At 40.8% G+C, this 27,618-nt stretch overlaps 1 protein-coding gene across 1 annotated transcript in view; it reads left to right on the top strand.

Moving 5' to 3' along the window:
• The window catches only part of LOC112072208 (vasoactive intestinal polypeptide receptor), a 49,339-nt gene that overhangs the window by 12,680 nt on the left and 9,041 nt on the right, over positions 1 to 27,618 (top strand). Inside the window, exons 4-10 of the mRNA XM_024139623.2 lie at positions 6,229 to 6,358; positions 12,647 to 12,800; positions 14,218 to 14,278; positions 19,421 to 19,487; positions 19,588 to 19,679; positions 25,604 to 25,721; positions 25,905 to 25,916. Coding sequence (XP_023995391.2) covers positions 6,229 to 6,358; positions 12,647 to 12,800; positions 14,218 to 14,278; positions 19,421 to 19,487; positions 19,588 to 19,679; positions 25,604 to 25,721; positions 25,905 to 25,916 — 634 coding nt within the window. The remainder of the gene's footprint in view (positions 1 to 6,228; positions 6,359 to 12,646; positions 12,801 to 14,217; positions 14,279 to 19,420; positions 19,488 to 19,587; positions 19,680 to 25,603; positions 25,722 to 25,904; positions 25,917 to 27,618) is intronic.

Below are 27,618 nucleotides of genomic sequence, written 5' to 3'. Positions count from 1 at the left end.
GGAGAGGAAGAGAGAGTCTCGCTCTGAGGAAACACACTAGATCAACTTAACATACGGTTATCACTTTAATACAACTTAGTGCATGAATCTCTCCTCCACTTTGAGATACCTTTCTTCGAATGCTTTGCACTACAAGCTGGAATTCCATTAATGTTAGCTCTCTGTGTACACGTCTAAAAAGATCGCAGCCACGCTCGCTAGCATTCATGACAAATGCATCGTGTCTGAGTGCGATTTTCTTGATCCATTTAGCCTCGTTGCGCTCCAGTTCATTACAATACTGAGTCATCCATCAGGCGCATTCATTGTTAAATGAGAGATCGCAAATGCGAGTACAAATCGACTGTCAATCAGAAAAAACGGATGCTTACATTGCTTCTAGGTTATTGGTGTAAGACTATTCATGAGGGAGGGCTCGTTGGGAGGTTAGGTTGTATTAGCCTGTATAGCTGGTCTGACGAACTTGAATACCCACCGAACTGCGATCAAGGAGGTTAATTATTTAATTCCCGCAGAATTGGGTTATGTGTCCTGAGACATATAGCACCCTAAAAAATCCATATACTGTGGAGACAATAACGACTGGAATAACACTTGCCACAGGTGAACCTAGGAAGAAATTGTAAACAAATGATTTCGAGGGAAGTGTCACCGATCATGGAGAATTGTTTGTAAACTCACACTCGTGACACATTAATGGTAAACTATAACTACCTTTAACCAGAAACCGGATATGACTATGGTAGAACATTTGCGCATACTATACGAGAATAGTCCTGGCAGAACACACTAATGTATCTTAACGGGTCACGTACCGCAGTCAAAGTGACTTGGAATAAAATATGTCTAGTACACATACTACACCAGTAATAGGTTAATCTTGGCGTCACGCCCTTCCATATAAGCATTCAAAGCAGGTAAAAATAGTACGTAATATAATTGAGACGATCAGTATAAAGGTGGAGTAAGGTTCAATCGTCAATACCGCTCACATTACACGAGACATATGAATAGCATGCAGTGATCTCAAATACGACCAGACTCTGAGGGTCACCGTCCATCACAAGAGACTACAATACAGAGCACTTACCAGCCACTGGGGATCTACCCAAGGCAGTTCCAGCTGCAGACAAAGCATGGCTATGGAGTCGATATACAAGCACATTAAAATGACTTTGAGAGGTTCTGCATCGAGTCCCTATCCATCCAAATATAACTGTACTGTTCAAACTAATACCTGCGTGTGAACGATGAGTCGACTCACATTCTTTTTGCTCTGTACCCATTAAATACAAGAAAGCATAAGCGTTAACTGATAACTAATCTAAATAGCTATCTCATAAGCACTCACTTCTGTCATGCACGAAGTGGGTTAAGAGGCTCAGTTCTGAATCGCGATTACACAACACTCATATCACTAATGACTGGGTCACGTCCATAAATATACTAACTAATGACTGCGGGTCTCACGTCCATACAACTAATCACTAATGACTGCGGTCACGTCCATAAATATCAAACTAATGACTGGGTCACGTCCATAAATATCTAACTAATGACTGGGTCACGTCCATAAATATCTAACTAATGACTGGGTCAGTCCATAAATTCATAAATATCATATAATGAACTTGGAGTCAACGTCATAAATATCTAACTAATACGTGGGTCAGTCCATAAATCTAACTAATGACTGGGTCACGTCCATAAATATCAACTAATGACTGGGTCACGTCCATAAATATCTAACTAATGACTGGGTCACGTCCATAAATATCTAACTAATGACTGGGTCACGTCCATAAATATCTAACTAATGACTGCGCGTCACGTCATAAATATCTAAACTAATGACTGGGTCACGTCCATAAATATCTAACTAATGACTGGGTCACGTCCATAAATATCTAACTAATGACTGGGTCACGTCATAAATATCTAACTAATGACTGGGTCACGTCCATAAAATATCATAACAAATGACTGGGTCACGTCCATAAATATCAAACTAATGACTGGGTCACGTCCATAAATCTCAACTACAATGAACTTCACTCATAAACAACTAATGACTGGGTCAACGTTCCATAAATATCTAACTAATGACTGGTCACGTCCATAAATATCTAACTAATGACTGGGTCACGTCCATAAATATCAATAAGACTGGGTCACGTCCATAAATATCATACTAACTCTGGGTCACGTCCATAAATATCTAACTAATGACTGGGTCACGTCCATAAATATCTAACTAATGACTGGGTCACGTCCATAATAAATTCTACTAAGACTGGGTCACGTCCATAAATATCTAACTAATGACTGGTCTCGTCCATAAATATCAAAACTAATGATGGGTCACGTCATAAATATCAACTAATACTGCGGTCACGTCATAAATATCAACTAATGACTGGGTCACGTCCATAAATATCTAACTAATGACTGGGTCACGTCCATAAATATCTAACTAATGACTGGGTCACGTCCATAAATATCTAACTAATGACTGGGTCACGTCCATAAATATCTAACTAAGACTGGGTCACGTCCATAAATATCTACTAATGACTGGGTCACGTCCATAAATATCAAACTAAACTGGGTCACGTCCATAAATATCTAACTAATGACTGGGTCCGTCCATAAATATCAACTAATACTGATGGGTCACGTCCATAAATATCTAAAACTAAGACTGGGTCACGTCCATAAATATCTAACTAATGACTGGGTCACGTCCATAAATATCAACTAATGACTGGGTCACGTCCATAAATATCTAACTATGACTGGGTCACGTCCATAATATCAACTAATGACTGGGTCACGTCCATAAATATCATACTAGACTGGGTCACGTCCATAAATATCTAACTAATGACTGGGTCACGTCCATAAATATCAACTAATGACTGGGTCACGTCCATAAAATTCTAACTAATGACTGGGTCACGTCCATAAATATCAACTAAATGACTGGGTCACGTCCATAAATATCAAACTAATGACTGGGTCACGTCCATAAATATCAACTAATGACTGGTTCACTCCATAAATATCAATTAATGACTGGGTCACGTCCATAAATATCTAACTAATGACTGGGTCACGTCCATAAATACTAACTAAACTGGTCACGTCCATAAATATCTAACTAATGACTGGTCACGTCCATAAATATCAAATAATGACTGGGTCACGTCCATAAATATCAAACTAATGACTGGGTCACGTCCATAATAATCTAACTAATGACTGGGTCACGTCCATAAATATCTAACTAATGACGGGTCACGTCCATAAATATCTAACTAGACTGGGTCACGTCCATAATATCTAACTAAGACTGGGTCACGTCCATAAATATCTAACTAATGACTGGGTCACGTCCATAAATATCAAACTAAGACTGGGTCACGTCCATAAATATCAACTAAGACTGGGTCACGTCCATAAATATCAAACTAAGACTGGGTCACGTCCATAAATATCTAACTAATGACTGGGTCACGTCCTAATATCAACTAATGACTGGGTCACGTCCATAAATATCTAACTAATGACTGGGTCACGTCCATAAATTAACTAATGACTGGGTCACGTCCATAAATATCTAACTAATGACTGGGTCACGTCCATAAATATCTAACTAATGACTGGGTCACGTCTCATAAATATCAAACTAATGACTGGGTCACGTCCATAAATATCTAACTAATGACTGTCACGTCCATAAATATCTAACTAATGAACTGGGTCACGTCCATAAATATCTATACTAATGACTGGGTCACGTCCATAAATATCTAACTAATGACTGGGTCACGTCCATAAATATCTAACTAATGACTGGGTCACGTCCATAAATACAACTAATGACTGGTATCCATAAATATCTAACTAATGACTGGGTCACGTCCATAAATATCTAAACTAATGACTGGGTCACGTCCATAAATATCTAACTAATGACTGGGTCACGTCCATAAATATCAAACTAAATGACTGGGTCACGTCCATAAATATCTAACTAATGACTGGTCACGTCCATAAATATCTAACTAATGACTGGGTCACGTCCATAAATATCTAACTAATGACTGGTCACGTCCAATAAATATTGAACTAAGGAACTGAAGTCTGGGTCGCATCTCTAGCAACCAAAAGATGAGAAAGCATGAATTTCCTTATATAAATGAAACCATCAACAAACAAATGTTTAGTATTGTTTTCTTTGGCAACTGGTGGTATTAAACGGGAACTAAACCCTACGCCTCCTACATTACTCTGTATAAGCAGATAAACACCTCCGTTCTCCACATTACTCTGGTATAAGCAGGATAACACCTCCGTTCTCCACATTACTCTGTATAAGCAGGAATAAACACCTCCGTTCTCCACATTACTCTGTATAAGCAGGATAAACACCTCTGTTCTCCACATTACTCTGCTATAAGCAGGATAAACACCTCTGTTCTCCACATTACTCTGCTATAAGCAGGATAAACACCTCCGTTTTCACACATTACTCTGGTATAAGCAGGATAACACCTCCGTTCTCACTACATTACCTTGCATCGTCCATTATTAATGTACAGAACAGGTGTGTTTATCCCTTAGTTATGGCACGTTATGCAGAAGAATCTCTTACAGCTAGCTCATTCAAGCTTTGTGACGATAACCCCTGCCTCTCCTACACAGGCAGCATTGCACAAGTATGTCCTTTTGGTCAGTTTGATGATGATTTTATGGTGCCTTCTACACCCCATTTAACACTAAGACCCTGGTAGAACAGGTTTTTCTAAATGCCATAATGTGGCGTTGCACCATCTCTCAAACACACTGGAGTGGTTAACAAAAGGACATATCCTGTCATAAACTTCACTACTGTAAGTGATCCTGTGGTACACACACAAAGACACTCACACACTGAGAGGAAGGATGAGAGGGAGGGTGAGAGGAAGGTAAGAGGAGGTTGAGGAGTGGGGGGGAGTGGGGGGGGGGAGGGGGGGGAGAGAGACGGATGAGAGGACGGTGTTGAGGGGGGAGAGGAAGACAGAGAATGACAGAGTTCTGTCCATTAATTAAATGTTAAGTGGCCTGGCCTCCCGGTAGCCTTTTAAAGCATCACACACTTCATTAACTGTGTGTGTGTGTGTGTGTGTGTGTGTGTGTGTGTGTGTGTGTGTGTGTGTGGTGTGTGGTGTGTGTGTGTGTGTGTGTGTCTTCGTAAACAGTGACTGATGTTTGTTTTTCCCCCCCAAGCGGTCTTACGATGCAATGGCAGAGGCCCCTAACTAGCATATTTCTGGCCTGAGCAACAGTTTGGAGGGAACAGAGCATCACAGGTGTACGGAACACAGTGTTGTTCATATACAGTACACATTGTGACACAATACTCTGACAACAGGGTAAACTGTCTTGTCTGTCACCACACTATTACACCCACTACTATGCTCTGATCATTTTAACCCCAATCTCATCATCACTTCTGTTAGAGGCTCTGATCATTTTAACCCAAATCTCATCATCACTTCTGTTATAGGTTCTTATAGTTTGAACCCCAATCTGCAATACAATATTTGCCATCATGAAGACTGAAGTCTGGGAAATGTTAGTCACAGTGGTAGTATCGAAGGGAAATAAAAAGGACAAAGTATTATCAAATGTACAATATTATAAGTGGTTTGGGAAATGTTACTCAGAGGTGGTATTCTATTCGTAAAGTACCTATAACACAAAGAAAAGGGGGAGAAGCATGACAGACATGCACCATTATCAAATAATGCCTGAATACCTTGGATTGGGAAATGTTTGGTCACGGTGGTAGTACTCTTACTGTCCTACCAAGCAAAAATGCAGTAACTGCTCATCGCGTTAAACTGAGAAAAATGGCTTTTTATTTACCTTGGTTTCACAGTAACTTTATGCAGGTACTGCTAACATGACCCCCATTTTCTCCAAAACACAATAGAGGCAGGATACTTGTCCACATGATTAAGCATGCATTTAATGTATAAAAAAAAAAGACATTAACTCATTTTCGACCAAATGAGCAGTCATTGCCCTTTTTTCCTTGGTAGGGCAGTATAGTTGTCTAATGTCTGTCAAAKATGTAGTCCTGTAATACATTTAAAAGGAAATAAAATAGGATGACATGATCAAATAAATGTGATATAACTGCTATAAACTGATACGCATATTTGTAATATTGTTCAACAGGAAGTTGCACTGCACCAGAAACTACATRCACATGAACCTGTTTGTGGCGTTCATACTGAAAGCCATTGCCGTCTTCATCAAAGATGTGGTTTTATACGAGGTCGGGGAGTCCGACTGTCAACCTGAAACTGTGAGTCCATGTGGTTTTGTTGTGCTACTTGTTACCGTAGAGACCCGGGTCAAATTTGTACATGTCTAATACTTAAGCTGCGCAACTTAAATACTTGAAAGTAGTGTACGTACACTGAGTGTACAACACGTTAGGAAACAGCTTCCTAATATTGAGTTGKACCCTCTTTTAGAGGGAGGGGTTCAACAACACAGGAAGGACAGAATGCTTCACCTTGTTTAGAGGGAGGGGTTCAACAACACAGGAAGGACAGAATGCTTCACCTTGTTTAGAGGGAGGGGGGTTTTTTTTTTTTTTTTCAACATCACAGAAAGGACAGTATGCTTCACCTTGTTTAGAGGGAGAAGGTTCAACACAGTAAGGACAGCATGCTTCAACTTGTTTAAGGGAGGGGTCACAACGTAGGACCAGAAGCTTCAGTTGTTAGAGGGAGGGGTTCAACACAGGAAGGACAGAATGCTTCACCCTTGTTTAGACGGGAGAGGTTCACAACAGTAAGGAAGAATGCTTTCAACCTGTTAGAGAGGGAGGGGTTCAACAACACAGGCAGGACAGAATGCCTTCACCTGTTAGAGGGAGAGGTTCAACAACACAGGAGAGACAGAATTGCTTCATCCTTGTTTAGAAGGGAGGGTTAACAACACAGGCAAAGGACAGAAGAACTGCTTACCTTGTTTGAGGGTAGGGGTTGAACACATCAACAGTGAGGAAAGAAATGCTATCACCTATGGTTTTTAGAGGGGGAGGGGTTCAACACACAGCGAAGGACAAGAAATGCTTCACTTGTTTAGAGGGAGGGGTTCAACAAACAGGAAAGGACAGAATGCTTCCCTTGTTTAAGAGGAAGGGGTTTAACCACACAGGAAGGACAAGAATGCTTCACCTTGTTAGAGGGAGCTGGATTTCCACAACACAGGAGACAGAAGCTTCACCTTGTTTAGAGGAAGGGGTCAACAACCAGGAAGACAGAATGCTTCACTTGTTTAGAGGAGGGTTCAAACAACACAGGAAGGACGAATGCTTCATTGCTTTAAGAGGGAGCGGTTCAACAACACAGGAAAGAACAGAATGCCTTCACTGTTTAGCGGGAGGGTTCAACAACACAGGAAGGACAGAATACTTCACCTTGTTTTAGAGGGAGGGGTTCAACAACACAGGAAGGACAGCAATGCTTCACCTTGTTTATGGGAGGGGTTCAACAACACAGCTAAGGACCGAATGCTTCACTTGTTTAGAGGGAGGGTTCAACACCACGGAAGGACAGAATGCTTCGACAACTATGTTTTAGGGGACGGGTTCAACAACAACGAGAAGGACAGAATGCTTACCATTGTTTAGAGGAGAGGGTATGTCAAACACTTGTTTGTTGGATACTTTCCTTGATTATTGATTTCCTTCCTCATTCAACAATATGTTAACATGCCTGTCTTAGAGGCCCCAGTCAGCTGTCACAAGCCCTGCCTCCTCTCTCTCTCTCTCTCTCTCTCCCTCTTCTCACTCTCTCTCGTCTTCTCTCTCCTCTCTCTCTCTCATCGTCTCTCTCTCTCTCTCTCTCCTCCTCTCTCTCTTCTCTCTTCTCTCTCTCTCTCTCTCTCTCTCTCTCTCTTCTCTCTCTCTCTCTCTCTCTCTCTCTCTCTCTTCTCTCTCTCTCTCTCTCTCTCTCTCTCTCTCTCTCTCTTCTCTCTCTCTCTCTCTCTCTCTCTCTCTCTCTCTCTCTCTCTCTCTTCTCTCTTTCCCTCTCCCTCTCTTCTCTTCCCTCTCTCTCTCCTTCTCTCTTTCCCTCTCTCTCCTTCTCATTTGATTCATTACTCAAACAGAGTGCTGTTGCCTTTAAAGCTTTGTGTTCCTTCCTGGGTTTAGTTTTGAATTGAACGTTGCTTTCCAGGTCTCGTTTATAGCATACGGGGTGTAACAGTGTTTGTCGACTCTTAGGAGAGTGTTCTCTAATGAAGTCATGTAACAGGATGTTAGGGAGAGTTCCTGTTTGCTAAACACTCAGAAGTGACTAGCGGTGAGGTGAGCTGCCTGGCTGAGAGACAGAGGAGGGCTGACTTMGCTTTGAATCACATTGAAAGTTTTACAAGTGCAGTCAGTAAACTCTGCAACAGCTGCAAATCCAGAAGAACTAATTAACTCTTTAACCATACTATTGGTGTCTTATGTTGAATGAAAAAGGGACTAGAACCACATACAGTATATTCTGAATGAACTAAGTTGACTCCTTAGCCCCCCTGCCGACTATCTACTTCCCTAGCAACTAGGTGTTCTGGGATTGGAGGGATATAAGCAGATTTTTTAAATGCAGGCTTGTTCTCAGAATGGGTGTAATCCTTAATGATTCCACTTATACAATCCTCTCAGATCTGCAAGGTCGTGGTGTTACTACAGCAATGGTATATGTAATGGTCATCTATACCAAATGGGTGTCCTTCCATTTTCAATGGTGGTGTCCTCCATTTTTCAATGGGTGTCTTCCATTTCAATGGGATGTCCTTCATTTCAATGGGTGTCTTTCCATTTTCACCCGGGTGTCCTTCTAAAACACACAATAATTGTGGAAAAAGTCAAAGGGGTAACCTTCAGAAAAGCATCAAACCCCAAGCAAATAATTCATGAGTAAACAATTGCTTAAAACAAGTCTACAATAAGTTGGCATGGACTCATTCTGTGTGCAAATAATATGTGATTAAAATTACATTAGGATTTTTTTGCAATGACTACTAACGCTATGTCTGGTACTCGTCCGGCCACCAGTACAATTAAATCTGTAAGGTCCACGTCAAGTCGACGCAGTGAATTTCAAACAAAGATTCAACCACAAAGACAGGGGGTTTTTCCAAATGCTGCAGGAGAAAAGGAACCCATTGGTAGACTGGGGTAAAAAAACAACAGAGCATTGAATATCCCTTTGAATATGGGAAGTTATTAATTGCACTTCGGATGGTGTATCAATACCCACAACTCACCTGAAAAGATACAGGCGTCCTCCTAACTAAGATGCGGAGAGGAAGGAAACCGCTCAGAGTTTTTCACCATGAGGCCAAGTGTGACTTTAAAACAGTTAGCAGGAGTTTAATGGCTGTGATAGTGAGAAAACCTGATGGAATCAACAACATTGTAAGTATACTCCACAATACTAACCTAATGACAGAGTGAAAAGGAAGCCTGTACAAGGATCAAAATATTCAAAATATTTTCAGGGTTTGTGTATCTTACGTAAATTAGATATTTTCTCTGAATGTAATTTTTCAATAAACTTGAAAAAAAACAAAAAATCTAAAACAACAGTGTTTTCACTTTGTCATTATGGGTTTGTTATGTATTATGGTGTGTTATTGGAACTTGGTGTGTAAGTTGATATATGAGTGAGTCTCCACAATTTAATACATTTTTTTAATTCAGGATGAAAACACAAAAAAGATGTGGAATAAGTCAAGGGTATGAATACTTTCTAAGGCCTGTACGACCTTTGGTCTATGTTTATTAGCTTAAAGTGTGAGGATGGTTTGATGTCTAAGGCTGGCTGTGTATTTAATGACACTCTGAGCAGAGTCTTCTCCAGTGGAGTGCTTTCTCCATGATATATACTGTACATTAACAGCGGGGGGGGGGGGTAAACACAGCTGGTACCCTCACAGAAGACATGTTTGAAGACAGACCTTTAGGAGGAGACCGTTGTAGAAGACGTTTAAGAAGAAAAGACATGTAGTAGTGTTGACGCTTACAAGAGTCACCATATTTCATAGTCCTAATAACCACTATCTAATGCAGTGTTTCTCAATCCTGGTCCTGGGACCAAAAGGTGCACTTTTTGTGTTATTTTTCTAAAACTCACACACCTGATTGTAATCAAAAGGCTTGATGATGAGTTGATTTTTTTTCAACATTTATTTAACTAGGCAGTCATTAAGAACAAATATTTTCTATGACGGCCTGCCGGGGAACAGTGAGTTTCCTTGTTCAGGGCAGAACGACAGATTTTTACATTGTCCGCTCGGGAATTCGATCTTGCAACCTTTCGGTTACTAGGCCAACGCTCTGACCACTGGGCTACCTGCCGCTCCGGTATTAGTATTCAAGTGTGTGAATACTAGGGTGATAACAAAAAGCTATACCCTTTGACCCCCAGGACCAGATTGAGAAACACTGACCTAATCTGACATGTAGACAGCCCTTAGAAACAGCTTGTACAGGACTCTTAGGGAGACATGTTGTATATAGAGAGAGACCCTCCGAAACAGCTTGTACAGGACTCTTAGGGGAGACATGTTGTATATAGAGGGGGACCCTCGAACAGCTTGTACAGATCTAGGGAGACATGTTGTATATAGAGAGGGACCCCTCCGAAACAGCTTGTACAGGATCTTAGGGAGACATGTTGTATATAGAGAGGGACCCTCCAAAACAGCTTTGTACAGGACTCTTAGGGGAGACATGTTTGTATATAGAGAGAGGGACCCTCCGAAACAGCTTGTACAGGACTCTTAGGGGAGACATGTTGTATATAGAGAGGGACCCTCCGAAACAGCTTGTACAGGACTCTTAGGGGAGACATGTTGTATATATGAGAGGGACCCTCCGAAACAGCTTGTACAGGACTCTTAGGGGAGACATGTTGTATATAGGAGAGGACCTCAAACAGCTTGTACAGGATCTTGGGGAGACAATGTTGTATATAGGAGGGACCCTCCGAAAACAGCTTGTTAAACGACCCTCCGAAACAGCTTGTACAGGACTCTTAGGGGAGACATGTTGTATATAGAGAGGGACCCTCAGAAACAGCTTAAAGAGGAGACATGTAAACTCGTTATGATAGCTCATAACCACTATCTAATCTAACATTACAGTGTTGGTTTTATAGAACGACAGTTAGTTTGAAATGTATATCGTTTGATTATCTAGGGATTGAATGTTTATAAATAGACTGAGAAAATGTGACGCCTGCTGTATGGTGAAAGTAACCCAGCAGCAAACCACCCTGCATATCACTGCTGGTTTGCTTCTAAAGCTAAGCAAGGCTGGTCCTGGTTCATCCCTGGATGGGAATCCAGATGCTGCTGGAAGTGGTGATGGAGGGTCAGTAGAAGGCACACTTTCCTCTGGTCTAAAACAAATATCCCAATGCCCCAGGGCAGMGATTGGGGACATTGCCCTGTGTAGGGTGCTGTCTTTCAGAAGGGATGTTATTAAAAATGGGTGTCCTGACTCTCTGTCATCACTAACGATGCCATGACACTTATCATAAGGGTAACCCTGGTGTCCTGGCTAAATTCCCAAACTTTCCCTCATACAGTCACCTAATCATCCCAAGCTTACAATTGGCCCATTCATCCCCCCTCCTCTCCCRTGTAACTATTCCCCAGGTCGTTGCTGTAAATGAACATGTGTTCTCAGTCAATTTACCTGGTAAAATAAGGGTTAAATAAAAAGTGCTATCAAGGTTTTCCTTCTCAATCATCTGACTAACTTGCATGGAGTATCATGTTATTTAGAACATGTACTGATCTGCCACCTTTGACTAGATAGGTGCCTTAATTCTCTGAGGGGAAATTCTCCTAACCTGCTATGAAAAGTCACTTTTGCAAATCAAATCAACCTTTATTTGTCACACACTGAATACAAGAAGTGTAATAAGCATTTCACGGTAAGGTCTACACTTGTTGTATTCGGCGCATGTGACAAATAAAGTTTGATTTTGATTTGCAGAAGTGACTTTTCGTAGCAGGTTAGGAGAACTTACGCAAGATAATTAGGTTAAGATTAGGAAAAGTTCAAGGCCGACCGCGGTACTGCAGACATTGTTAGCCTGCATCCATTAAAGTGAATTGAAAAATGGCAATCTTTGTGGTCAATCTTTGTGCATATAAAAACATTTTAAGAAGACAATCATGGTACCAGTAATTGCTTCTAATTCACCAGATGTATGTCCTGGAACTAATTATTTTAAAATCACACATAGAAGTAATAAGGGTAATTTAGATGATAACGGCAGCCTGCAGTACCCCGGTCGGCCTTCAACTTGAAATAGTCAATGAGAGGGGGCAGCACTGAGCTAGCCTGCAACATTACTTCCTGGAGTAGCTCAAACTGCGCATGTTATCTCTCCATAAAACACCATCCTAACCGACTTAATTTAACTTCAATACGCTATTGAGTCTTCACATAGGAACGAATACTGTCACGTGATCGATGGCTTTGTCCAATCACAGGCTTGACCTGAGCACCCACAACGTTTCCAGTAATGCGATTCTGCAATTTCCATGTTGATACTGTGCTCTCTCTCCGTAGGTGGGATGTAAGGCAGGGGTTGTCTTCTTCCAGTATGGCATCATGACCAGTTACTTCTGGCTATTGGTCGAAGGCCTCTACATCCACACCCTATTGGCTGTCTCCTTCTTCTCCGAGAGGAAGTACTTCTGGTGGTACATTCTGATTGGCTGGGGTAGGTGTCACTGTAACATATCTCCAACTGTGTCTTTAATCCCATTAGGATTATATGCAATGTTTGGCTGTGAATTTTGATTTAATTTTGATGATCATATTCAGGCCGTTTTTTTTTTAAGGAGACACCATATGTCAATGTTTTTTTACCTGTACTTGGATAAGGCTAGCACGAATTTGAAAAAACCCCCCACTGATTATACATTAGATTAATATTACTTCTAAAGAGTAACTCTATCACTTCCAGATGCTTGTGTTGTATCTAAAAACATCCAGTGCATTACTCATCCACACCTGATCACTGATAACCAAAATGGCAGTGTGATCATGTATTTACAGGATTTGAAGAAGATTTTTAAGTAAAAGGCAGGCTGTCCATTTCTGGATTCTTTTCAAAAACACTGCAGAGGTGTTGTCAACTGGAGATCCCTGTTTTTAAGTATTTACTTCCTGAGCAGTAATCTGAAAAGTAAATGTAGAATGTTTTTTTCTACTAGACTGATTGAAATGTCATGTACTTGTGTTAGAATATCATTGTTAACGTTGTGTTTGAAAAGTGATGTAATTGAGTTGATAGCATTGTGTTTGAAAAGTGATGTAATTGAGTTGATAGCATTGTGTTTGAACATTGTGTCAGACTGGACCAAACAAATTAATATTTAAATCAAGGTTTATGCTTTTAATAGACCCATCAGTGCACTAATAATAATAATAATAATATTAATAATATGAATAAACTATACACATATAATCCAGAAAAATTAAGAAATATCAGAACGAGCAATGTCAGAGACCGGAATATAAATATAGATACACTGAGTGTACAAAACATTGTGAACACCTGCTCTTTCCATGACAGAGACTGACCAGGTGAATCCAGATGAAAGCTATGATCCCTTATTGATGTCACTTGTTAAATCCATTTCAATCAGTGTAGATGAAGGGGAGGAGACCGGTTAAGGAAAGATTTTTAAYCCTTGAGGCAATTGAGACATGGATTGAGTATGTGTGCCATTCAGAGGGTGAATGGACAAGACAAAAGATTGAAGTGCCTTTGAACGAGGGGTATGGTAGTAGATGCCAGGCGCATCGGTTTGAGTGTGTCAGAAACGGCAACGCTGCTGGATTTTTCACACTCAAAGTGGGTGAAACAGTWTGAAAACATTGTTAAAGTGACCAGTGTTCAATGACTATGTACGTAGGACAACAGTCTCTAAGGTGCAGGGTTGAGTACCGGGTGGTAGCCGGCTGGAACAGTGACTGAGGCTCATACACCTACAGGTGTTATGCTTTGTCTGCATGCTCCATGACACAGATACCTTTATCATAATCTCTTGGCAATAACTTAAAAAAAAAAAAGTGAACTCACACTGTTTGTTGACAATGTTTTGTTGTTGTTTGTTCTCTGATATCCACAGGGGCCCCAACTGTTTTTATCACAGCTTGGGTTATTACAAAGGCTTATTTAAAACACTCTGGGTAAGTTCACTGTTATTTTGTTAGTTTGTTTGTGTTAGTGTTTGTTTGTCTAGAATCTGTTTTTTTTCTCAGAATCTCCTCCAACTTTGTCAACAAGTGTTTTGAAAATCCTGTGATATTTTTGTTACACATTGCAATTGAACATGTATCTCAACAGGCAATGAATGTATGCTAGTCGTCCATCCATGAAACACTCACTGAAAATTATGTCAATGTACTATAATAAAATATGAACCTGTGGCAAAACATTCTACTGCACTTTCTCGTACACTCGTAAAAAAGTTGTACTTAAACGGGTACAGACACAGTGCTAGGGCAGAAAATCAAAACGTCCAACCAGGGAGGGCCCCTGGACCAAGTTTAGGAAATCCTGCCTTAGGGGAAAAAGAAGGGTTTCTTATATATACAGAGCCCTCAGAAAGTATTCACACCACTTGAGTTTAGTTTAGTTAGTTTTGTTGTGTTACAGCCTGAATTTGGATTCAATTTAGATTTTTTTTTTTTATCACTGGCCTACACACAAAATCCAATAATGTAAAAGTGGAATTATGTTTTTAGGAATTTGTTACAAATTCATATTTTTTTTTTAGCTGAAATGTCTTCCGTCAATAAGTATTCAACCCCTTTGTTATGGCAAGCATAACAAAGTTCAGGAGTACAAATGTGCTTAACGAGTCACATAATAAGTTGCAATAATAGTGTTTAACGTGATTTTTTATATATCTTTACCCCACACATACAATTATCTGTAAGGTCCCTCAGTCGAGCAGTGAATGGAAGCAGATATTGAATATCCCTTTGAGCATGGGAAAGTTATTAATGACACTTTGGATGGTGTATCAATACACTCAGTCACTACCAATATACAGGCGTCTGGAGAGGAAGGAAACCGCTCAGGGATTTCACCATGAGGTGAATGATGACTTTAAAACAGTGTGGATGGATCAACAACATTGTAGTTACTCCAAAATACTAATCTAATTGACAGAGTGAAAACAAGGCACTGAAGTTATTCTGCAACAACAACAAAAAACATCAAAGCAATTAACCTTTTGTCCTGAATACAAAGTGTTATGTTTGTGGCAAATCCAATACAACACCTTCGATTCAAATGTGACTATTTCCATTCTCGTTCCATTCTCCATTCTCTTGTTAATTCGACCATGAAGGCCTGATTCACGCAGTCTCCTCTGAACAGTTGATGTTGAGATGTGTCTGTTACTTGATATCTGTGAAGCATTTATTTGGGCTGCAATTTCTGAGTCTGGTAACTCTAATGAATTTATCCTCTGCAGCAGAGGTAACTCTGGGACTTCCATTCTGTGGTGGTCCTCATTAGAGCCAGTTTCATCATAGCGCTTGATGGTTTTTGCGACTGCACTTGAAGAAACTTTCAAAGTTGAAATGCTCCACTTTGACTGACCATCATGTCTTAAAGTAATGATGGACTGTCGTTTCTCTTTGCTTATTTGAGCTGTTCTTGCCACATTATAGACTTGGTCTTTTACCAAATAGGGCTATCTTCTGTGTACCACCCTTACGTTATCACATCACAACTGATTGGCTCAAACACATTAAGAAGGAAAGAAATCCCACAAATGAACTTTTAACAAGGCACACCTGTTAATTGTAATGCATTCCAGGTAGCTACCGCATGACGCTGGTTGAGAGAATGCCAAGAGTGTGCAAAGCTGTCATCAAGGCAAAGGGTAGCTACTTTGAAAAATCTAAAATCTAAAATATATTTTGATTTGTTTAACACTTTTTTTGGTTACTACATGGTTACTTCCATATGTGTTATTTCATAGTTTCATAATTATAGAATAATTCATATTATTCGACAATGTAGAAAATAGTAAAAATAAAGAAAAACCCTGGAATTGGTAGGTGTGTCCAAACTTTTGATTGGTATTGTACATACAGTGCTCTATTTGACCCCTATTTTTGCATAGTTTTGATTCTGAATGTTATGAGATCTTCAACCAAAAAAAATAAAATAAAGGGAACCTGAGTTTACAAAAAACAAACAAAATTATTACTTATTTAATTTACAAAATTATGCAATACCCAATTCCCCTGTGTGAAAAAGTAATTTACCCCCTTACACTCAGTAACTGGTTGTGCCACCTTTAACTCTACTGACTGCAACCAAATGCTTGCCTGTAAGTTGTGATCAGTCTCTCACATCACTGTGGAGGAATTTACTGTAGCTGCACTGACTGCAACCAAACACTTCCTGTAGTTGTTGATCAGTCTCTCACATCACTGTGGAGGAATTACTGTAGCTGCACTGACTGTAACCAAACACTTCCTGTAGTTGTTGATCAGTCTCTCACATCACTGTGGAGGAATTTACTGTGGCTGCACTGACTGCAACCAAACACTTCCTGTAGTTGTTGATCAGTCTCTCACATCACTGTGGAGGAATTTACTGTAGCTGCACTGACTGTAACCAAACACTTCCTGTAGTTGTTGGTCAGTCTCTCACATCCACTGTGGAGGAATTTACTGTGGCTGCACTGACTGCAACCAAACACTTCCTGTAGTTGTTGATCAGTCTCTCACATCACTGTGGAGGAATTTACTGTAGCTGCACTGACTGTAACCAAACACTTCCTGTAGTTGTTGTCAGTCTCTCACATCACTGTGGAGGAATTTACTGTAGCTGCACTGACTGTAACCAAACACTTCCTGTAGTTGTTGGTCAGTCTCTCACATCGCTGTGGAGGAATTTTGGCCCACTCTTCCATGCAGAACTGCTTTAACTCAGCGACATTTGTGAGTTTTCAAGCATGAACTACTCGTTTCAAGTTTCAAAACTTCAAATGTGTTGCTTTTTAACCACTTTRATTTGGACTTGATTGTGTGTTTTGGATCATTGTCTTGCTGCATGACCCAGCTGTGCTTGGCCTGACATTCTCCTGTAGAATTATCTGATACAGAGCAGAATTCATGGTTCCTTCTATTAAGGCAAGTCATRCAGGTCCTGAGGCAGCAAAGCATCCCCAAACCATCACACTACCACCACCATGCTTGACCGTTGGAATAAGGTTCTTATTGTGGAATGCAGTGTTTGGTTTTCGCCAGGCATAATAGGACACATGTCATCCAAAAGCTTGACTCAAGTTTGCCAAGAAGCACTTGTGTCACGCGTGCTCCCTCTCAGGCCTCTAGGTCACCAAGCTGCTCGTTATGGCGCACACCTGTCACCATCGTTACGCGCACCTGCGCATCATCAGACTCACCTGGACTCCATCACCTCCCTGATTACCTTCCCTATATATGTCACTCCCTTTGGTTCCTTCCCCAGGCGTTATTGTTTCTYTGTCACGTCTGTGCGTTGTTCCTGGTTCTTATCATGTTGTGCTTATTAAAACACTCACTCCCTGAACTTGCTTCCCGACTTTCAGCGCACATCGTTACAGAATAACGGCTCACCTAAAGGAAGCATCAGGGAGTTCTTTTTTTTTCTTCTCTTGGTGGGAAGGATGTCAGGTCCGGGAGCCAATACAGGCTCTCGTGCCTCAGACAGATCGCCAGGCTCCCCTGTCTCCGCCGGCTCGTCAGGCTCTCATGCCTCAGCCGGATCGCCAGGCTCCTCTGCTTCCACCGGCTCTCATGCCTCAGCCGGACTGCCAGGCTCCCCTGCTTCCACCGGCTCTCATMCCTCAGCCGGACTGCCAGGCTCCCCTGCTTCCACCGGCTCGCCAGGCTCCRCTGCCTCAGCCGGTCTGTCAGGTTCCCGCGCATCAGCAGGGGTGACCGGTCCGCTCCTGATCCCCAGAATCGTTCCTTTGGTTGGTGTCCTGTGGCTGGAGCCGAACGCGCCAGGGAGGGGGTACTAATCACGTATGCTCTCTGCCCGGCGCTTTAGGTCACCATGCTCCTGCGTCTCAGCCGATTGACAGGTTTCTTGCGCCTCAGCAGAGGTGACTGGTCCTCTCCTGATCCCTGGGATCGTCATTTTGGTCGGCGTCCTGCGGCTGGAGACGCGCGTCAGGGAGAGGGTACTGTCACATTGTGCTCCTCTCCGGCCTCTAGGTCACCAGGCTGCTCATTATGGCGCATACCTGTCACCATCATTACGCGCCCCCCCCCCCCCTATGATCAGACTCAACCTGGACTCCAATCACCCTTGATTACCTCCCTATATATGTCACTCCCTTTGGTCCTTCCCCAGGCATATTGTTTTGTTTCCTGTGTCATGTCTGTGCGTCGTTCGTGTTTTTATTTTGTATTATGTTGTGTTATTAAAACACTCACTCCCGAACTTGCTTCCTGACTTCAGCGCACATCGTTACAACCTGGATAATCATCAAGACTCTTGGAAGAATGTTCTATGGACAGATGATTCAAAAGTATAACATCTTGGATGACATGGGTCATATGCATTATAGTTGTTCTGTTAAGCACATTTTTCCTCCTGAACTTATTTAGGCTTGCCATAACAAAGGGGTTGAATACTTATTGACGCAAGACATTTCCGGTTTTAATTTTTTCATACATTTAAACAAAATTCTATAAACAAAATTCCACTGTGATAATATGGGGTATTATGTGTAGATCAGTGACACAACATCTCAATTGTATCCATTTTAAATTCAGACTGTAAGACAACAAAATGTGGAAAAGTAAAGGGGTTAGAATACTTTCTGCAAGCGCCGTACATGTATATTTTTATATATTTTTTTAAGGGTGTACTGCAGTGCCCAATTATTCAATTCATAGAACCAAGGTATGACTTTGTTAGACAAGTGATTATTATAAACTGCCAATGCCACATTTCACATTACATGGCCACCGTAGCATTGTAGCAATGTTACCTGAACCTACTGTGAATTTCCTGTGGTGATGAATGGTTGGTCTCTATGGAGGCCGTTAGGAGGACTTTATATTGTGGTGTACTCTACAATAGGCAAGTGTAGAACCTTGACAAAAATCCATGTACAATTTCATATTTTATTGAATGATTTTGTTTTTTTTACAATGATAACACATTTTGGTCATTTTGAATTATAAAATGGTAAAGAGAGTTTTTCCTTGGGCCTTAACTTTGTATGTATCCATTAGTATCTAAACAATGTGTTTGTGTGTTGGTGACATCTTCATCCTCTGCCCCTGCTCCTCCTCTGTCCTCTATAGGTGTTGGGACATTATTAACGACCATCCCTGGTGGATCATCAAAATGCCAATATTACTGACCATACTGGTGTGTCACACATACACTGGCCTAGCCGATGATTGACATTTTATATACAACTCTACGTAACATGAATTAAATGTTAGCCCTCTTTCATTCCCAAACCCAGGTCAACTTCATCCTGTTCATCTGTATAATCCGGATCCTGCGTCAGAAAATGAATTGCAGAGACATAGGAAGGAAAGAATCTCATCAATACTCGTAGGTTTTTTTTGTTGTTCACTTTCTCAGCTGTTTTATTGGGGTGCCATTTTAATTCACTAGGATGTGATCATATCAGGATGTCACTATATGTGTAGCTGGTCTGCACTCAACAACAAAAACAGAGATTCAAGGTTTCTGTTTCGTATTTTGTTCATTATGGGGTGCTTAGATAGATAAACATTTCAGCCTAAGCCCCGTTTACACCTTGCTCTAACATGTGTCCTTTGTTCTGATTGTGCCCACAATTTTAGACAGGTGTCGATGACGCATTGTGATCTGACTGTTATCAGATCTTATAAAGTGCAAACAGATAAGATAAGGACAACAGCAGTAGAAATATCAGAACGAGAAGGCATGTTAGCGCCAGGTATAAAGGAGGCTAGTGTCATCAGCGTCTCGAGGTTCTTCATTGTGATCTCGTTATAAGATACCTACGATATAAACTATAGTTAGCTAACATTCATCCTCCCCCCCCCCCAAAAAAAACAGTAATTCATAAAAGGTATCTTTGCGTGTAGAAGTTGTGCTTTCTGTAAACGTATGGTGGAAGCAGATCATTATCAACCAGAAATATCATCTATACACTTCTGTATAACCTACAGCTCATGTAGTTTGTTAGTTAAAAAATGTTTGTTAATTTTACATTGGTCAGACAACAAGGGAGACTGACATTCCGTCTTAATGAACGACTCAGCAACATTAAGCGCTGTTATTCGCCTCTCCTGTTGCCAGACATTTTATGGAAGCGGGCCATTGAACTGATGACTTACAGTGTATTGGTATAGAAAAYGTTTGGGCTAAACGTAGAGGTAGTAATATTGAAAGAACTCTCCTGTAGAGAGTCCTTTGGACATTTTTTTACATTATGCACACTACACCCATGTAGACTTAACAAGGAGTTTTATTTGGTTCCCTTTCTGTCATTACTTATTGCAGGAGCGCACCTACTCGTTTACCTAAGGATCGGACTCGGACTTAAATTTTCGCTAAATACGTACCCAAATGTAACTGCCTGTAGCTCAGGACCTGAAGGCAAAGGATATGCATATTCTTGATACCATTTGAAAGGAAACACTTTGAAGTTTGTGGAAATGTGAAATGAAGTAGGAGAATATAACACATAGATCTGGTAAAAGATATTCAAAGAAAAAAAACACGTTATTTGAAACGCAAGAGAAAGGTCATAATGTACTTATTCCAGTTAGCACAATTTCAATTTGGCCACTAGATGCAGCAGGTTTGGGTTAAAGTTTTAGACTGATCCAAAGAACCATTGCTTTCTGTTCAAAATGTTGTATCAAGTTGCCCAAATGTGCCTAATTGGTTTATGAACATTTCAAGTCATAACTGTCACTCTCCTCAAACATAGCATGGTTTATTCACTGTAACTGCTACTGTAAATAGGACAGTACATTAGATTAACAAGAATTTAGCTTTCTGCCATATCCAATATTGTCTTTTCCAGGAAATGTTCTTGTTACTTACAACCTCATGCTTATCACATTAGCGCACGTTAGCTCAACCGTCTCGCAGGGGGGACACCGATCCCGTAGAGGTTATTAACCGTTTGTTCGTAAATAGAGGGGGGTGTTGGGAGGCACCATTTAAAGATTTGTCTGACGAGATAACATGACAGTGCTTAAACACCGGAGAGTTGATGAAGTTTGTCATCGGATTAAACATCACAGCACAATTCACTGAGGAAGGTTTTGTTCTAACGTGCTTTGTGAAGAGGTGATTTCTTTTAATATCCTTCCCCTTTTCATTGGCACATTGCAGCCAATCTTTTAGGTAATTTCTTTGGCGGAAACATACTTTCTGTTTGTTTTGAATATTATTTGTCAGTACTACAGATTCYGCGTATATAATAAAGTTGGCTTTAGTTGGTAACTATTTGCGAGCAATAAGCCGTTTTTATCTTTTGCCTTCCTGTAAACATCTTCAATTTAAGCCTACTAGAGAGCGTGTGCCCTCAGGCCTGGAGGGAAGTTAAAGTCATTACGCTACCCAAGAATAGTAAAGCCTCCTTTAACTGGCTCAAATAGCCGACCAGTCAGCCTGTTACCAACCCTTAGTAAACCTCTGGAAAAAATTGTGCTTGACCAGATATAATGCTATTTCACAGTAAACAAATTGACAACAGAATTTCAGCACGTTTATTGGGAAGGACACTCAACAAGCACAGCACTTACACAAATGACTGATGATRGGCTGAGAGAAATTGATGATAAAATGATTGTGGGGGCTGTCTTGTTGCTTCAGTGCAGCMTTTGACYTTATCGATCATAGTCTGCTGCTGGAAAAACGTATGTGTTATGGCTTTACACCCCCTGCTATGTTGTGGATAAAGAGTTACTTGTCTAACAGAACACAGAGGGTGTTCTTTAATGGAAGCCTCTCAAATATAATCCAGTTAGAATCAGGAATTCACCCAGGGCAGCTGTTTAGGCCCCTTGCTTTAAAAATAATTATTCTAACGACATTCCACTGACTTTGAGTAAAGCCAGAGTGTCCATGTATGTGGATGACTCAACACTATACACATCAGCTACTGCAGCGACTGAAATGACTGCAACACTTAACAAAGAGATGCAGTTAGTTTCAGAGTGGGTGGCAAGGAATAAATATTTCTAAAATTAAAAGCATTGCATTTGGAACAAAGCACTCACTAAACCCTAAACCTCAACTAAATCTTGTAATAAATAATGTGGAAATTGAGCAAGTTGAGATGACTAAACTGCTTGGAGTAACACTAGATTGTAAACTGTCATGGTCAAAACATATTGATGCAGTAGTACCTAAAATGGGGAGAAGTCTGTCTATAATAAAGCGATGCTATGCCTTCTTAACAACACTATCAACAAGGCAGGTCCTACAGGCCCTAGTTTTGTCYCACCTTGACTACTGTTCAGTCGTGTGGTCAGGTGCCACAAAACAGGACTTAGGAAAATTGCAATTGMCTCAGAACAGGGCAGCACYGCTGGCCCTTGGATGTACACAGTGAGATAATATCAATAATATGCATGTCAATCTCTCCTGACTGAAAGTGGAGGAGAGATTGACTTCATCACTACTTGTATTTATGAGCGGTATTGACATGTTGAATGCACCGAGCTGTCTGTGTAAACTACTGGCACACAGCTCGGACACCCATGCATACCCCACAGGACATGCCACAAGAGGTCTCTTCACAGTCCCCAAGTCCAGAATAGACTATGGGAGGCACACAGTACTACATAGAGCCATGACTACATGGAACTCTATTCCACATCAAGTAACAAGCGAGCAGTAAAATTAGATGTAAAAAATAGATTAAAAAAACACCTTATGGAACAGCAGGGACCGTGAAGTAACACAAACATTGGCACAGACACATGCATACGCACACGCACACGCACACGCACACTCACAATACCATACGCAATATACAAACACATGGATTTAGTACTGTAGATATGTGGTAGTGGTGGAGTGGTAGTGGCCTGAGGACACACAGTGTGTTGTGAAATCTGTGAATGTAATGTTTTTAAAATGGTATAAACTGCCTTAATTTTGCTGGACCCCAGAATGAGTAGCTGATAGGGATCCATAATAAATACAAATACAAACACTGGTAGCTATATAGATTCCCAGATGATTTATACACTTGTACATCAAGAAAATCAATCGTTTCAGTACCCTTGTCCATTGAGAAGGAGATGGATTGGAATCTAGAGTTTATATGTGTRACGCCTGACCTTAGAGAGCCTTTTTATTTCTCTATTTGGTTAGGTCAGCGTGTGATTTGGGTGGGCATTCTAGTTTGTCTATTTCTTTGTTGGCCAGGTATGCTTCCCAATCAGAGGCAGCTAGCTGTCTATCGTTGTCTCTGATTGGGGATCATACTTAGGCAGCCCTTTTTACCCACCTTCTTGTTTGTGGGATCTTGTTTGTGTGTCGTAGCTTTCTGCACTGCATATAGCTTTACGTTCGTTTTTGTGTTTTGTTGTTTTTCGGTGTCATTTTTAACATAGAAAAATGTACGCCTACCACACTGCACCTTGGTCTCCTTCTGTCAATGATGTACCCGTTCCATGCATCTGTAAGAAGTATTCATTATCAAACAGAAAATAATTTTAATTTTAGGACAGAACAATTTTTTACAATTCTACCATGTAATTGGTCGGTGGTTTTCGTGATTTGCACCTGTTAAAAATACGATAATGCCCTTGAGGCCAGCTTGATTCGCTATATTTGTCACGAGCGTCGTCTTGAAAATGACCGGACCAAGGTGCAGCGTGGTGAGCGTACATTTTTCTTTATTTTTAAATGTCGCCAACAAAACAATAAACAACGAAACGAACGCGAAGCTCCGTAAGGCTATACATGCATTAAACGAAGACAACATCCCWCAACTAGGGTGGCAAAACAGGCTGCCTAAGTATGATTCCCAATCAGAGACAACGATAGACAGCTGCCTCTGATTGGGAACCACACCCGGCCAAAAACATAGAAATATAGAACATAGAATGCCCACCCAAATCACACACTGACCTAACAAAATCGAGAAATAAAAAGGCTCTCTGCGTTCAGGGCGTGACAATATTTGTATAAAGTGCAGCAGCATTAAGTGTAACAAGCCAGTCTCCTTCATCAATGAGTATAGAGTATAGACACTCTATATATATCTATATATGAGTATAGAGTATAGATGAGTATAGATACTACCTGTAGTATCTATAATACAGGAAAAAAGTCAGGTCACTCAAGGTTGAATTTGGTAGACTACAAATTTTGATACATATTCACCTAAACAACCATACCATAAACAATTGGTCTCATAGGAATGTCTGTATGACATGTATGGACCTTATAAAGTCTTTATATAACAGGAGTTACAAGGAAATAATAATAATAATATTATTATTATAATAAGGAATTTGAATTATTTTTCAATTATTTAATAAGCAATCTAATTCCGTTTTGTGATTAGCTGTGGGGTTAAGCAGAAGGCGTTTATAGTACTTCTGATCGGCAAGCATTTCTTACATTTTCTCAACATACTTGCATGTGTCCTGTACTACAATACTAATCAATATCATCCCCCTAATCAGAGTTTTTTTTGTAAGGCTCTTATCATTTATCAACTGCTCTAATGCTAATCTCTCTGAGGAAGAAAGGTTATTAATTCTATATCTCTTATGATTGTTCTGTTGTAAAGTTTGATCAATTTAGCTTTTTACAAGTTTACAATAAGTAATGATCCAGGCTGTATCACAACCGGCCGTGATTGGGAGTCCCATAGGGCGGCGCACAATTGGCCCAGCATCATCCGGGTTTGGCCGGTGTAGGCCATCATTGTAAATAAGAATTTGTTTTTAACTGACTTGCCTAGTTAAATAAAGGTAACTTTATTTTTATGATAGACGGATTAAAAGTGGGGGGAATAAACTTGCTCTTTGGTTTAAAAACAGGTGTAGGAGGTATTTTTTTGAGTGCGGACCAGCTAAACAATTTTAGAATCCTATTATTACCTTTTCTGAGGGCAGTGGCCACAACTTTCATATCAGGTTGTACAACATTTTACTCTACTATTGTAATGTTGTTCTTCAGGACAGACATCCTGCAAAGACACCCAGCTCTGACATATTGCTATAAAACACCCTCCATCTACAGAAGATGGTTAGCTTCACCTCTGTCCTTTGATTATTGGTAGATATTGGAAATCTGTAATATCAGTCTGGAATGTTCTCTATCCAAATCCACAGTCAATGTGATTAGGAATGGTCAAGAAATATCGATAATATTGGTATTTTTTTCAGTCTAGCTCACCATTTTAGAATACAACATTCCAGATGATCACACAAAATAAAAAATTATTCAAAGTTATACTGCCCCCCCAAAAAATCCACCCTCATTCTGTCTGTTGTTCTGATCCACAGGAGGTTGGCTAAATCCACGCTACTGTTGATACCTCTGTTCGGAATCAACTACATCGTCTTTGCCTTCATCCCTGAAGACATCAACACTCGAATCAGGATGGTCATTGACCTGATTCTAGTGATCCTTAACCAGAGCTCGCGGTATTGGTCTTCCACCTGACTTTGGTAGATTCTTCCAAGTGGATGGTCTTAAACCTGATTGTAGGACTCTTTCTTCTCTCCCTAGGTAGTTATGGTCATTGACCTGTCTAGGCATGCCATCCATGGTAGGTGATTGGTTCTTAAATAGCCTGATTTGTAGGAGACCTTTCAGGTAGGATGGTAATTTTACCTGGTTCGGTAGATCCTCCCAGGTAGGTATGGTCATTGACGCTGGTTTAGGATCCCTCCCAGCGATTAAGGAGGTGTGGGTCTTCTATACAGTATAGATTCTAGTGAGTGCCTATCATAGTAGTGGAATGGTTCACATTCTTGAGGCACTAGTGTTATAGGTACCATTTCCTCCACTAGTTTCCAGTAGGATGTCATTGACCTGATTTCTAGGAGCCATAGGCCTACGGACTGCTGGTATTGTATGACCCTGTCTCAGGGATCCTTTCCAGGCTAGGATGGTCATTTGACCTGATTTCGATCACGTCGACATCCAGTGCTGGAGACTCTACTTCTTTGACCTGATTCTAGGATCCTTCCAGAACTAAGGCCTCCATGCAATAATATAGCATGTAGGCCTTAGTATATGGTGACTTACTGTACAGTCGTGGCCAAAAGTTTTGAGAATGACACAAATATTAATTTTCACAAAGTCTGCTGCCTCAGTTTGTATGATGGCAATTTGCATATACTCCAGAATGTTATGAAGAGTGATCAGATGAATTGCAAAGTCCCTCTTTGCCATGCAAATGAACTGAATCCCCTAAAAACATTTACACTGTATTTCAGCCCTGCCACAAAAGAACCAGCTGACATCATGTAAGTGATTCTCTCGTTAACACAGGTGTGAGTGTTGACGAGGACAAGGCTGGCGATCACTCTGTCATGCTGATTGAGTTCGAATAACAGACTTGAAGCTTCAAAAGGAGGGTGGTGCTTGGAATCATTGTTCTTCCTCTGTCAATTATGGTTACCTGCAAGGAAACACGTGCCGTCATCATTGCTTTGCACAAAAAAGTGCTTCACAGGCAAGGATATTGCTGCCAGTAAGATTGCACCTAAATCAACCATTTATCGGATCATCAAGAACTTCAAGGAGAGTGGTTCAATTGTTGTGAAGAAGGCTTCAGGGCGCCCAAGAAAGTCCAGCAAGCAAACTGTCTTCTAAAGTTGATTTATACTCGGGATCGGGGCACCACCAGTACAGAGCTTGCTCAGGAATGGCAGCAGGCAGGTGTGAGTGCATCTGCACGCACAGTGAGGAAAATACTTTTGGAGGATGGCCTGGTGTCAAGAAGGTTAGCAAAGAAGCCACTTCTCTCCAGGAAAAACATCAGGGACAGACTGATATTCTGCAAAAGGTACAGGGATTGGACTGCTGAGGACTGGGGTAAAGTCATTTTCTCTAATGAATCCCCTTTCCGATTGTTTGGCGCATTCGGAAAAAAGCTTGTCCGGAGAAGACAAGGTGAGCGCTACCATCAGTCCTGTGTCATGCCAACAGTAAAGCATCCTGAGACCATCCATGTATGGGGTTGCTTTGGTGACAAACAATGCCTTTTCCAGCATGATGGAGCCGCGTTGCCAGTGAGAGGAAAAGTGATAACTAGTGCGCGGGGAACAAACATCGATCTATTTGGGTCTATGGCCAAGGAAATCCAGACTAATCCAATTGAGAACTTTGGGTCATTCCTCAAGAGGTGGAAACAAAACCCACAAATTCTGACAAACTCCACAGTTGATTATGCAAGATGGGCTGCATCAGTTAGGATTGGCCAGACAGTTAATTGACGCATCCAGTGGGATTGAGCAGAGGTTTATAAAGACGGGTCAACACTCGAAATATTGACTTCTTGCATCAAGGC

This window comes from Salvelinus sp. IW2-2015, unplaced genomic scaffold, assembly GCF_002910315.2.
Source record: "Salvelinus sp. IW2-2015 unplaced genomic scaffold, ASM291031v2 Un_scaffold1855, whole genome shotgun sequence".
Taxonomy (NCBI): Eukaryota; Metazoa; Chordata; class Actinopteri; order Salmoniformes; family Salmonidae; genus Salvelinus; species Salvelinus sp. IW2-2015.
This window is presented reverse-complemented; position numbering and strand designations above follow the sequence as displayed.